The following is a 14,604-nucleotide window of genomic DNA, read 5'->3' on the forward strand; positions in this document are numbered from 1 at the left end:
CCAAGATCTAGGTGTTAGTATTTAACTGAATGATTTGTGGATTTCTGGGCAGTGGAATGATTTTCTTCTTAAAAATGTAATGATAAACTTTAATGCATATGCTAGCCTCATGAAAATTTTCAGAACAGGAAATCTGACATTCCAAAATCCAGTTATCTAAAAACGATACAAATTATATGAAGCATGTGCATGTATACTTATTCAATTAAAAGTCCTTAAAACTTTTAAGTCCATATGGTATGTTGTAAAATGTTAGAAATGTGTAGAGACGATATACTGTCAACTATTATGGTGGTAGTTATGTGCTGTGGAGTTGGTTCTGACTCATAGCGATCCTGCGTAGGGTTTCCGAGGCTGTACATCTTTATGGGAGCAGAAAGCCTCATCTTTCTCCCATGGATTGCCTGGTACTTTTGAACCGCTGACCGTGATGTTAGCAGCCCAACTCGTAACCACTATATGTAACAATAAATTAAAACAGATTTGTATTATGCTATCATTTTAAAATTTTAATAAAATAGATAATTTCATATTACATTAGGAACAAGTTCATCCACTCATCACTGATAAAATTCTAGAAATATTCTTATAAAAGTTTAGTATTTGATTGAGAATGAACCCATGAGAACATTATTTCTACCTGTACAGCTTTCCCACCCCCCTACCCCACCCCCATTCTTATCTTGAGAATTGAAAAATACAGAAAAGTACAAAAAATAAGACAAGGTGTATCCATATACCACAATCCAGAATTAACCACTATATTTATATATTTACTTACATTAAGTTTTCATTTTTAAGAGAAAAGGATGTTTATATATATAAAGCTGAAGCCCTCTTTAGCCAATCCCCATCCTACCTCCCACTTTCATTCCCTTTCTGTAGTCACTTTTCACAGGCAACCATTATCAAGAGTTTGTTCAGTATCCTTCCCATTCAGTTTTTCTATATTTACAAACATATATTTATCCATTATCAATACATAGTACTGAATTTTGAGGAAAGTTTTAAAATTTACAAAAAACCCAATACACTAAATGTATCATTCTGCAATTTAACTTTCTCCCTCAACATAATTTTTTGAGATCTAACTAATGAAGATAAATCTTATAGCATCTTACATTTGCCTATTTCACCATAAGGATTTTCTTTTTCAATCCCAATGAACATTTAGGTTGCTCCCAAATTTTAGACATAACAAATCATGCCACAGAATATATCCTGGTATTTATTTCCTGACTATACATACTTGAGTAGAATTACTAGATGTTTTTAAGATTTTTTTTTTTATGCACGATTCCTTAACTCCCATGTTCCTGTTTTAAATACCTTTGGATTTAACTTTTATCTTCTAGAGAAACATCTAAACCAAGTGTTTTAAATAGCACAATTATCTCCTTCCTTCCTGATGCTATTTCTATCATTTCCAAATTCTACTAAATGCATAGATTGGTTTCTGGGTTCTCTTCTGCTCTGCTGCATCAATACCACAATATTTTGTGTAGATGAACGTTATCGCCTCAAAAACATTGCTCTTCTTTTCCAAATTTATTTTTCTTATCACATTAGTGAGTATATCCAAACCCATGCTAACAGCAATGATAACAACAGGGATCTGCTTCTTGTTCCAAATTCCGGCTTCAATATTATCTTTGTTGTTTACTGCAGGTTGCTGCTGGGCAGTCATTTCACATACAAATGCTCTCTTTAGTATGACTTGGACTCTGGAATCCAATAATCTTTTAGCTTTGTTAGTTTCCCTCATTTATGGTGTTTGTGTCAGAATAATTATTTCTATGTACTATGAGGTGTGAATTCCTGACAAAGGCTTTCCCTTTTTCAAGAGTTTTTAATTAGTATGAATTTTCTGATGTCTAATGTGGTGTGACTTCTGGCTGAAAGCTTTCCCACATTCACTACATTGATAAGGCTTCTTACCTGTATGTATTCTCAAATGTAGAGCAAGTGTTGAGAACTGAGAGAAGGCTTTCCCACACTCATTACAACCATAGGGTTTCTCACCTGTGTGGCTTCTCACATGCACAGTAAGAGATGAACTTTGAGAGAAGGCTTTTCCACACACATTGCATTCATAAGGTTTATCACCTGAATGAATTCTCACATGCACAATAAGTGATGTTCGTTGAGAGAAAGCTTTTCCACATTCATTACATTCATAGGGTTTTTCTCCAGTGTGAATGTTTTGATGTTTTATGAGGTACTTCTTTTGGCCAAAAGCTGTTCCACATTCATTACATTTAAAGGGTTTCTCTCCAATATGAATTTTCTCATGCTCAGTAAGGTTTGATTTGCCACTGAAGGTTTTCCCACACTCCTTACATACAAAAGGCTTCTCTCCTGTGTGAGTTCTCTGGTGTCTGATGAGATTTGACTTTTGAATGAAAGCTTTCCCACAATCCTTACACTCAAAAGGTTTCTCTCCAGTGTGGATTTTCTGATGAGTAAGGAGGTTTTCCTTCTGACTGAATGACTTTCCACATTCATTACATTCAAAAAGCTTCTCTCCTGTATGAGTGTTCTGATGTTTAATGACATATTGCTTTTGGCTGAAGGTTTTTCCACATTCATTACATTCAAAAGGTTTCTCCCTTGTATGAAAATGTTCATGCTCCGTGAGATTTGATTTTTGGTTGAAGACTTTCCCACATACTTTACAGGCAAAGGGGTTCTCCCCACTATAAATTTTCTTCTGATTAAGGTTTGACATCTGAATGGAAGCTTTCCCACATTCACAAGGTTTCTCTCCAGTATGAACTTTTTGATGAATAATGATTTACTTGCAGCAGAAAGTTCTTCCACATTTCTTACATTTACAAACCTTCTTCCCTGTATAATCTTTTAAATGAAGGGTATGAGAAGAGATCTGAATAAAAACTTATATCATATTCAGTACAAGTTTCTTTCAATATAAACTCTGTAATATTTAATTAAGCTCTCTAACACTCACTGATTTTTTTCCAGTAAGAATTTTCTTCTGTCCAATGAGATTTGTCATCTAGCTAAAAGTTCTTCAATATTTCTTAGAACCACAAGATTTCTCTCCAGCATAACTTCTATATTTACTGAGACATAACACGTGAGTGAAAATTTTCTCACATTTAGTAAATTCATACGGTATTCTCCAGTATTAGTGATCTGGTTTCAAAGGGATTCTACTTTTTTTTTTAACTGAAGGTATTCCCACACTGCTTTAACGTTGAAGGGGATTTGTTATTATTAAGGGACCCTGGTGGGGCACTGCAGGATAGCACACTGAACTGCAAGATCGGTGGCTCAAACCCACCAGCCACCCCTCGGAAACGCTACACAGGGTTACTATGAGTCAAAACCAACTCAACAGCACTTAACAACAACAACAAATTATTATAAGGAGTGTATTGTAGCCAGATTTCTAAATTAATTAAATGGATGATTCTTTCCTACAGCAAGCACTTCCACCCAAGATTAAGCAAATACAAATTGTGTTTCAAACTTTCGAAGTAAATTCAAAGATGAGTTGCCATAAGATAATAAAGTCTGAGGTCAAGTGAAGTCTTTTCCCAATGTTCATATATTCATGCCTTGTTGCTCAGTCTATACTTCACTGCAGATGGATGCCACTTGTCTTCTAAGTCTTCTTGTCGCTCTGTGACTCATTTTCTCAGGTTTCTTCTAAAATAAGAGCAAAAAGGATTAGTATTTAATGGAATTAATGTATGAAGTGCTTAGAAACATAGCCGGCACATGGTAATCACTTAATAAATATTTATCACTATTATCAGTGAATTTTTCATTATTATATTCCTGGTGTGGAGTCCTGGTATGGCGCTGTGAGTTAACGCGCTGGACTGCAAGGTCGGTTTTGAATCACAAGGTAGGCAGTTCAAGCTCACCAGGTACTCCGCGGAAACCCTATATAGGGTCACTATGGGTCAGAATCAACTCGCAGGCACTTAACAACAACAACAACAACATATTCCTGGTGTGGACTCCTGGTGTGGCGCTGCAGGATCAGCACTGGACTTTGAACCACAAGTTCAGCAGTTCAAACCCACCAGCTGCACCTTAGAAACCCTATATAGTGTCAGAACTGTTTTGATGGCATCTGACGACAATATTCCTGGTATAGTGCTATAGGATTAGCACTGGAATGACTACTAACTGCAAGGCTGGCAGTTCAAACTCACCAGCTGCTCCCCAGAAGCGCTATACAGGGGTCACTATGAGTAAGAACCAACTCAGTGGCACTTAACAACAACAATATACCAACAAAATTTCAGACCGTGCTTTTATGGGACTAACGCTGATAGCCATTCTCCTCTGTCTGAAAGGATTCTTATAACCAATGTCTCAATCACATTTTGAGAACAAAACCCTTGTGAAGGGGCTGTAATAAAAATAAATGATATAAAATTAAGAAAATCTACTGGGGATGCCTAAGAAAGGCAATAATCAGCAACTGCCTCCTCTTAGCACTCCATTAAAATGACAACAAAGGGGAAAACAGTAACTAAAAAAAATGTACAGACAGGAATTTCTTAACTGTTTTAATGGCTGGCATTCCCTCAGTACCAAAAGGGTGCCTAGTATGTTGGCTTTAAAAAGTTCATGGAAAAATTTCTTCATCTTTGAACTTTGTTTTTCCATGAACTTCTTGGAACATATCATTCAATAAATACTTGTTTAATGTATGAATCTACCACGTTGATAAAAACATACATTGGCTTACGTCTACTGACAGCAATGAACCTGTTGTTAAGTGTCGTCGAGTCAATTCCGACCCATAGCGACCCTGTATAGGGTTTCCAAGGAGCAACTGGTGAGCTTGAACTGCCAACCTTACAGTTCAAATGACTTTGCAGTCTGACACATTAACCCACAGCACTACACCAGGGCTCCAACTGAAAGCAAAGAACCTACTTCTATCAAATTTATGAAAAATGTAACTTTGGCCCATCATTTCTACTTAAGAGCAAGTTACCAAGTAGTTACATCTCTGCAAAGCAATATAAACAGGAATATGTACTTGTGTATCTTCAATAAGAAGCCTAGAAACAACCTAAGTCCATTAATAAGAAACTGGTTAAATAATTATGTATCAACTGAGAATTGTAAGAGAAAATTATGCACATCAAACATATAACATACCACCATTTACATGAAAAGAAAACGAGAGTTATACACACATTTGCAGCACAGGTATATAATATACACTGGCTGCTTCATATCTACTTAAACCTTAAACAACACAGGGGGGTGAGGGGCATCAATCTCTCATGCAGTTCAAAATCCACATATAATTTACATTTGACCCTTGAACAAATGGGTTTGAACTGCATGGGTTTACCTATATGTGGACTTTTTCCTGCTGCTAGTCCAGTGAGCTCAAGCGTTATGAGTATCTACTTAAAATGCGACAATTCTCTCCACGTGAGCAATTCATCTCTCCCGCTAGGGAGGATGGAAGAGTGAGGCACTAGCAGTTACTGCACTAATAACAGGAAATCAGAGTCCCTGTCTAAGCTGGCCTGCACAGTCCACACCCATTCTGTTCAAGGATCAGCTGTTATAGTAACAAACATACAGGTGAAACTTTTACAAGTAAATACATCTTTGAAAAGGGAGAATGGGAGAATGGTGGCTCCAAAGGGTTAAGCACTGGACTGTGAACCAGTTTAAGCCCACCAGGTATACTGTGGGAGAAAGATAAGGCTTTCTGTTTATGAAAAGATTTAACGCCTTAGAAACCCTAAACAAGGCAGCTCTAAGTCAGGACAGACTTGATAGCACTGTAACAACACTATCATCAACTTTGAAAAGGAACTATAGGACTAAGGGTCAGAGTTAAGAGACTTTCAGTACAGACCTTGATCAAAGAAGTTTTACAACTCCATGTATTATATTAAAAAAACAAATAGACACACTCAAACATATATATATATATATATATATATACACACACACACTAACATATACAAACAGTAGCAGAAAATCAGCACTGGCTTTAATAAGCTAGTAACTTCCGGCAGGAAATACATGGGGACAGGAAAGAGGGAAGAGTTTACTGGCAGGCTAAGGGAAGTGGGTAAGAAGACAATAGGAAGTATGACTACAGATGTAAAATATAACTCCCAAGGCATTTAATAATGGAAGAAGAGAAAACTTTAAGTAATAAAAAAGAATCTAAATAGCAAAAAAAATATGCACAGACTTTATACCTGTAAGGTATGCATGAGGAAAGGCATTTATACCCATAGGGGGATGTGAGACTGAGGTTACTAATGAAAGATCACAACAGAGGCAGTGCACATAGAAGGAGGAAATACTGCCATCCAGCATAGAGAGAAGTGGGGCACCAGTCCCTTTAGAATCTGATGAAAACAATGTACAGTCGTGAAAGAGAAACATGATGACTAGTAATGTCATTTAGGAGTCCTGGTGTGGCGCAGTGGGATAATGCACTGGACTGCAAGGTCAGTTTGAATTGCAAGGTCAGCGGTTCAAATTCAGCAGCTGCTCTTCAGAAACCCTATATAGGGTCGCTATGAGTCAGAACTAACTGAAAGGCGCTTAACAACAACCACCTCATTTAGGGATCTAAGGAAATCACACTAATTGGTACTTCAAGATTGCTGTTGCTGCTAAGTGCCACTGAGTTGGTTCCAACCCATAGCAACTCTGTAGAGGGTTTCCTAGGAGCCACTGGTGAGCTTGAACCGCTGACCTTGCGGTTCAAACTGACTTTACAGTCCAGTGCATTAACTCAGAGCACACTGAAAACACTGTGCTGACTGCTGTCATTCACTCACCTGGACTTTCCCACTTCTTTCTCCACCATCCAGGAATGGTCTTCTTGCTTCAATAGAAGACCACAGATCGTCTTATTATCTGCTGTTGGGGAAATGATACACACTTGAATGTTAATGCTGACGATAAAATACCATCCTGAAACTCAGGCTGAGCATCCTGGGGCCTCCAGGCCTTCTGATCTGACAACTATATACCCAGCAAAATTGTCTATCAAATACGATGATGCAACTGGGACATTTCCAGACAAATTAAAAGAATTTGTAAAAACCAGACCAATCTTACAAAAAATGTTAAAGCAAGTTCTTTGTTCAGAAAACTAACAAGAACAGACAACAACTTGAGATTAATATACCTGACAGTATCAGCCAGAACTCAATTCAGTTATAGAAGTATCCAAAGTAAAACAAACCTACCAGACTGAAAATAAGGAACCAGATATACTAGTTTACAAAAAAACATATATAAGGTAAAAAAAGAGAATAATGTAGTTACAGAACAACCAAATGAAATGAAAACCAAATTGATACCAAGAAAAATAAAAAATAAACCTAACTATAACTCTCCAACTAGACAAAGCACTCCCTACTTCTAGCCCTAGCCATAATAGCCACCTTAGTGCTCACCATAGCTACAACACTAAATGAAGTCCTAGGCCTAGCTTAGATCTAGACATAGCCAAATAAATAAAGCCACTCCTCACTTTTGGTTGGTTCTGATATGCATGAATTGCACTTACTTCAGTTTACTTAAATAATACTAGTCCCCTAATAGGATTTCTAGTGTGGTGTTGTAGGGTCGGCACTGGGCTGTGAACCACAAGGATGACATTCAAAACCACCAGCTGCTCCTTAGAAACTCTATACAGGGTCGCTTTGAGTCGAAACCGACTTGATGGCAAAAGTCCCTCAATCATGGTTCAGATTTATGTATGCAGTATTGTTAACTGTGAGTAACTGCCTAAGTACAAAATTTACTGTTAGCTTTTACAGCCACAATCACTATGCAAATAACAGATGCACATCATGAACTGTGAATAATCACTTCTTTCAAGTCTTTTAGTGACTGGTCCCTACATATCTGTTTCAAGTTCATGCACAGATAAAAATGACAGAGAAGGGGAGACCTCACAAGCATCAAGATGGGAGCAAAGTGTGTCCTTCGGACCTGGGGTCCCTGCACTGGGAATCTCCTAGAGCCAGGAGACAAGAGCTGTTACACTGGAGACAGCAAGAAACAGCAATAGGTAACACAGAAGAACCAGGAGACCAGCCCAAGACAGCCTGGCAAAGATTTCTTCAGGTGGGAGACTTGCCGACAGGAGTGGGGTGCCTCTGGCAATTGGCAGAGTGCCAACCTATGGAGCAAGAAAACCATACCTTTAGGCAGGACGCTAACTGACAGAGTGGGCATTGGTGAAGTAGATTTACCCTCCAAGTTAGACTTGAGCACTTATGGGCCAAGATTTACCAGCAGAATTGGGTACTACTTCTGGACACTTTATCGGCAGCTAAGGAGCTCTGGTAGCATAGTGGTTATGAATCAGGCTGCAAACCGCAAAGTCAGCAGTTTGAAACTACCAGCTGTTCCGCGGGAGAAAGTTGAGGCTTTCTGCTCCCATAAAGATTCACAGCCTCAGAAACCCTGTACAGGGTCACTATGAGTCAGAACCAACTCCACAGCACACCACCGCCAGCACCACCACTATAACCGTCTAAGCTGTCCTGTCTTGAATTTAAATGGCCCAGCAAATCCCCTAGGAAGCCACTGCTTGAAGGCACCCAATGATGCTGTTGTTCCTGTTGTTATTAAATATTGTACAGTTCTAACAACATGGTCAAGATTTCTGAGAAGTGATTAGTGCGTGTGAACTGCTGACCAGTATTACTGAGAAAACTTGTATGCAGCCATCAACTACAGGTATGAAATGGACCCCTGGTAGCAAGACTTTTTGACTTGCCTTAGTACAGTATGTTGTTGTTATTAAGTGCCATCAAGCTGGTTCCAACCCACAGTAAACCTGTACAGGGTTTCTGAGGAGGGGCTGGTGAGTTTGAACCAGTGACCTCGTAGTCTGGCATATTATCCTACAGTACCACATATGTGTCTGTATATATTCAATACTCATTTCTCAAAGTAAGCTATCCTCACCCTCCCCAGCTGCTCTGGTTCCCCATTAGTGCCTGGAGCCTCTAGGTTTGAAAACTTGCACCAGAAATTGGCTGTCTCTGAGTACACAGCCTTCTCTCAGCAGCCCCTCAGTAGCTTTATGATCAGCACTGGACTATGAACCAAAAGGTCAGCAGTTCAAACCCACCAGTCACTCCTTGGAAACACTATACAGGTTGCTATGAGTCAGAACTGACTCAACAGCACTAAACAACAACAACTCACAGTCACCTGGTCAGAGCACGAACCAGTGACAGCTGTGGAAGCTTTCATGTGGCTGCAAGCCATGCTGTGGGCTGCAGGAGCTACCAACTGCCACAGAGCTACAAACTCCACACTGCCTGATTCAAGGTGCCCTTCCAGGGTTAGCCCTTTACTCCAGCCCCATGAATATAACTGCAGTCAAAAGTGGCCCCAAAGGATGTTGATGGGCATTATGCAACACATATATCAGAATTGATGGGATGGTGTTACAGTGGTACTCAGGATGAAATTCCATACTGAAATACTTACTATAAACAAAACTGAATGAAGAAGATAAATTAAGCACCTAATTCAAAAGTTAAGAGTAATATAACCAAAGAAATGCAGAAAGAAGAAATTAATGAAGTTAAGAGCAAAAACTACTGTTGTCACCGTGTGCCATCAAGTTGATTCTGACTAACAGCAAGCCTGTTAGATTTTCAAGGCTATAAATCTTTACAGGAACACAAAACCTCATTATTTCATCCACGGAAAAGGCTGGTGGATTCGAAATGCCAACTCTGCAGTTAATACACAAAAATGTAGCCCACTAAACTACCAGGGCTCCTTAAAAAAAAAACAAAAATTAAGGAGCCATAAGCTCCATACGAAGGAGCTCTGGTAGCGCAGTGGCTACGAATTGGGCTGTGACCACAAGGTCAGCAGTTCCAAACTACCAAATGTTCCACCGGAGAAAGATGAGGCTTTCTGTTCCTGTAAAGATCTACAGCCTCGGAAACCCTGTACAGGGTCACTATGAGTCGAAACCGACTCCACGGCACATAACAACAACAATCTCCATATGATAAACACTGGATTGTAAACCACAAATTCTGTGGTTTGAGCCTACTAGCTGCTCCTCTGGAGAAAGATGAAACTTTCTGATCCCATGAAGATTTAAAGCCTAGGTAACCGAACTCAACAGCACTTAACAACAACATTAATGACATGGAGTCTTGGTGTGGTGCTTCAGGATAAGCACTGGACTGCTAACTACAAGGTAGACGTTTCATACCCACCAGCTACTCCTCAGAAACGTTATACTGGGTCACTGTGAGTTGGAACTGACTTGATGGCACCTAACAATTAATGTTATTGTTAGCTGTCCTCAAGTGATAACCACAAGTGTGTAGAGAGTAGAACTGCTCAAGATTTTCAAGTCTGTGACCTTTCAGAAGCAGACTGTTAAGCCTCTGGGTGGGTTCAAACCAACAACAACACTAGTATTTTCATGTTTAACCGTTTACACCATCCAAGGACACTGCTACTAATATTAGTATTGTTATTTTGAAACCATTTTCTTCATACAATAAAGCAAAGAAAATAAGTACTTACATATTAGTTTAAGATTTTTGGCATAAAATACAGTTAAGATCTAAGAAATTATGCAAAAAGACTACCACTTAAATTGTAAATACCAACATATAAACTCATAATTAAAAAAAAAAAATACTAGTTCTGACATTGAAATAGCCTCAAAATAATGTTACCACTGGAGCAATAATACTTGGCACACAAACCTTGGCCAATTCCAGGTCTGGGGGAGAAAGGTATAAGGTAAGCATGGAGTTAGTGTAAGGAAGCTTTCAAAGATAAATGATGTCAAGTCAAAAGGCAACAGCAGTCAGGGCTAAAAGTGTCCAGTGGCCAAAAACAAGGAGGCTTCAAAAAGTTCATGGAAAATTTCATTATCTTTTAATTACATTTTTTAACGAACATTTTGAGCATTAGGAAGAAAACTTAAAGGCCAAGAAAAACTTGACACAAGCCTAGATATAAAATAAATGTGTTGTTGTTGTTGTTAAGTGCCGTCGAGTCGGTTCCGACCCACAGCAACCCTGTACAGGGTTTCCGAGGGTGTAAATCCTTATGGGAGTAGAAAGCCTCATCTTTCTCTCGCGGAGCGGCTGGTAGTTTCGAACCGCTGACCTTAAAGTTCACAGCCCGATTCGTAACCACTACGCTACCAGAGTGTAGAAGGAATGAAAAACTAGAAAACTATCATCTGACAAGTCCTGAAAATTTACTAATTTGACCAAGGATTATCTACTGAAGTTAAAAAACCAAAACCAACCATTGTCACTGAGTCAATTCCCATTCGTAGCAACCCTGTAGGGCAGAGTAGAACTGTCCCCAAGGAGGTTTCATTCCCAAGGCTGTCTCCTGTGGAGCAGCTGGGGAGTTTGAACTGCCAATCTTTCTGTTAATAGTTGAGCACTTAATCACTGCACCAGCAGGGTTCCTTACTGATATTAAAATCCCCACCAATTAACAACAAAAAGACGACCCAATCAAAAACAGGCAAAAGACTTGAATACAATTCAGCATTAACTCCATCTATACAACCAACCTATGAGTCACATACAATTATTACTCTATACTAATAGATGAGAAATTAAGATATTAAGGTCTAATATCTTCCTAAGGTTACCAAGATACAAAGTGGACATCCACTTTTATTAGTTTCTTTTGTGTTTTTTAACAATCCAAATATAAATATTCTTACCTATTCTACACACACACAAACACACAATACAAACAGCATCTAGCTTTTTTTCTCACTAACAATACATATGTGGTATTATTTTGGTGTAGGTAAATAATTCCTCTGAGCCTTTTGTCCAGTTGTTGTTTTGTTAAGTGCCATCGAGTCGGTTCTGACCCATAGCGACCCAGTACAGGGTTTCCAAGGGGTGTAAATCTTTACGGGAGTAGAAAGCCTCATCTTTCTCCCGCGGAGCGGCTGGTAGTTTCGAACCGCTGACCTTAAGGTTCACAGCCCGATTCGTAACCACTACGCTACCAGAGCTCCTTATTAGGGTTTTATACAATACAGGGTTTCCAAGGAGCCGCTGGTGGGGTTGAACCACCAACCTTGTGGCTAACAGTCCAGTATTTATCCTACACCACCACACCAGAACTTTTTAATTTTACCAAACTAATCCAATAGACATGAATTCTTTCTAGTTTTTTCCTACAACAAACAATGCTGCAATAAAGCAACCTCAAGCCTATATTGGTTCACGCATATGCAGGTATATCAGTATGCTGCATTCCCATATGTGGAGATGAGTGAAAAATATTGACAATTATTACAGAAATGGGAAAACTGCTCTCCACAGACTTTGTTTGCACCAATACCGTTACTACTTCTCATTTGTGAGGTTTTAGTTTTTAATCTGTTATGGCTAGGTGTTCTGGTGTTTGTGGCACTGTAGGATAAACTCTGGACCACAAGGTGGGGCTGAACTGCAAGGTCAGAGGTTCAAATCCACCAGCCACTCCTTGGAAACCCTACACAGGGTTCTTTGAGTTGGAACCCACTCGATGACACTTAACAAAATCACCCCAACTAGTCTTATTTTCTCAAAATCTTATTGGCTATTCTACCATATGGTATGTCTATTTTATCATATGAACTACAGAATCAATCAGTAAGTCTAATTACAGATGGAAATAACTAAATCTTTATTAAGATGTTAATTTACTTCAGACTGAATAGTCTCTACTGAAAAAAAATGGTGTATTTACTCATGTATTTGTTTTGTTATTACCTTAGTAATTGTTGTTGTTGTGTGCCATGGAGTCAGTTCCGACTCATAGCGACCCTGTACAGGGTTTCCGAGGCTGTAAATCTTTACAAGAGCAGAAAACCTCATCTTTCTCCCGCGGAACAGCTGGTAATTTCGAACTGCTGACCTTGTGGTCACAGCCCCATTCGTAACCACTACACTACCAGAGCTTAATAACTCTGTTTAAAAGTTCTTTTCTTAGAGTTTTGTATATTTCTTTAGTTTAATTCTCAATATTTTATCTTTTTGTTGCTATTTAAGTAGTTTTTTTTCTACTAGGACTTCTGATTATTTTATGTTATTGTTAAGAGCCGTTGAGGCGGTTCCGAACCATAGTGACCATCTATATGGGGTTTCCAAGGAGTGGCTGGTGAGCTTGAACCACCAACCTTGAGATTCAAACTGACATTGTAGTCCAGAGCATTAACCCACAGTGCCATTATTGGTTTCTATATATAATTTTGGTATTATATATGGCTTTACTTCTCTTATTTAAAATTATGTAGCAGATGACTGTGGACAAATTCCTTAAAATAAGCATTTTTGCATATAGAAGTAATTTGCTGCATTACTTCACAAAATCCATTTGGCCTGGGAACACCTCAACTCAATGAGGAGTTAGGACACCTAGAATTTGTCCAGGCTCATGGATAATAATCACAACAATTATGCTTTCTCCTGAAAATGAGGTTAACTGCCCGACCTGGAACACCAAATACTGGGCTTCCTGTGCTTATGACTGTTTCTCCAAGTGTAAAGCTATCGTTTAATCTAGGGCGTCACCAGGCAGCCTCATCCAAGTATCCCCCAAATCAGAGGATCTGAGACTGTCTGAATTAGACCTTCCATAACAAAATGTTCCTTCAAAACATTCTCACTTGTTTAAAAGAGTACATTAGTTATTTGCATCCTGCCTCTACTAAAAAGAAATGTTTTTATATAAAAATCAGTTATCACTTGGCTTTTTTTTTATCTCTTCAAAAATCTTCAAGTAAAACAGATGCTCCAGGGAGAGGTGCATCTGAAACACGAAGCCTTGCCGTGAGATGGTAGCTTTGTGGCTCCAGCTCCATTTTGAATCTACCATGAGCTCTGCATCAGGAATGTCGCCCGTCCTCCTGAACCCTCCGCTGGACCCTGAATGGTAAACAATTCTCACTTGCTCGCTGCGTAAGAAGACAGGTCCAAAACCAATGCTCTGAACAGCCACACTCAAAATAAACTTCAGAATTAAACATGTCCTACCCATGGTCACGCAAAAAGGATCTCATGATTGTTTTAAGGACAGACGTACCCAATTTAATGATTACTTTGTAACTTCTTAAAAAGCTACTTGAGAAGATGTAATCTCCCAATCAGATGTACCGTCACCCAATTTTAAAACTATTACCTAAATGTCAACCAATCACAGAATTTTTACTTCAGTTCCTTATATTTTCTCATTAAAAAAACAAAAAACCCTTAAACTGCTCCTTGGATCACTTAGTTCAGAATCCTGCGGACCTTGTGAGTCCCAATTTGTTAATTGCCTCGCCTTTAAATGAAAACTCTTTCATTTCAGCCAGACTGACATTTTGCTCTGTAGCCGCTATAAATAGCTTTTAGACAAGGGGAGTGAGGCTCAGATATTAACACCTCAGCGCTCGTCTCCCACATTTGCCACTTACGCGCAGCCACACACAATTCTGTACCCACGGTCTCTCAATTTACTCAACAACCGCAAACATCCGGTCAAACTTATAGACAAACTCAGGGTCACACGCGCTGGATCCTCCTCAGAGGCCTACTCCCTCACCGCACACACAGGCCGGAG

At 39.1% G+C, this 14,604-nt stretch overlaps 1 protein-coding gene and 1 pseudogene across 1 annotated transcript; both read right to left on the minus strand.

Moving 5' to 3' along the window:
• Positions 1 to 1,849: 1,849 nt before the first annotated feature.
• ZNF146 (zinc finger protein 146) lies at positions 1,850 to 2,881 on the minus strand. The gene has a single exon (XM_006867329.1). It carries the CDS (start codon positions 2,726 to 2,728, stop codon positions 1,850 to 1,852), a length of 879 nt encoding a protein of 292 aa, XP_006867391.1. The 5' UTR covers positions 2,729 to 2,881.
• A 63-nt stretch (positions 2,882 to 2,944) lies between these two features.
• Positions 2,945 to 6,838, minus strand: LOC102821831 (annotated as a pseudogene).
• Between the last annotated feature and the right edge of the window lie 7,766 nt (positions 6,839 to 14,604).

This window comes from Chrysochloris asiatica, unplaced genomic scaffold (assembly GCF_000296735.1).
Source record: "Chrysochloris asiatica unplaced genomic scaffold, ChrAsi1.0 scaffold00104, whole genome shotgun sequence".
Lineage (NCBI taxonomy): Eukaryota > Metazoa > Chordata > Mammalia > Afrosoricida > Chrysochloridae > Chrysochloris > Chrysochloris asiatica.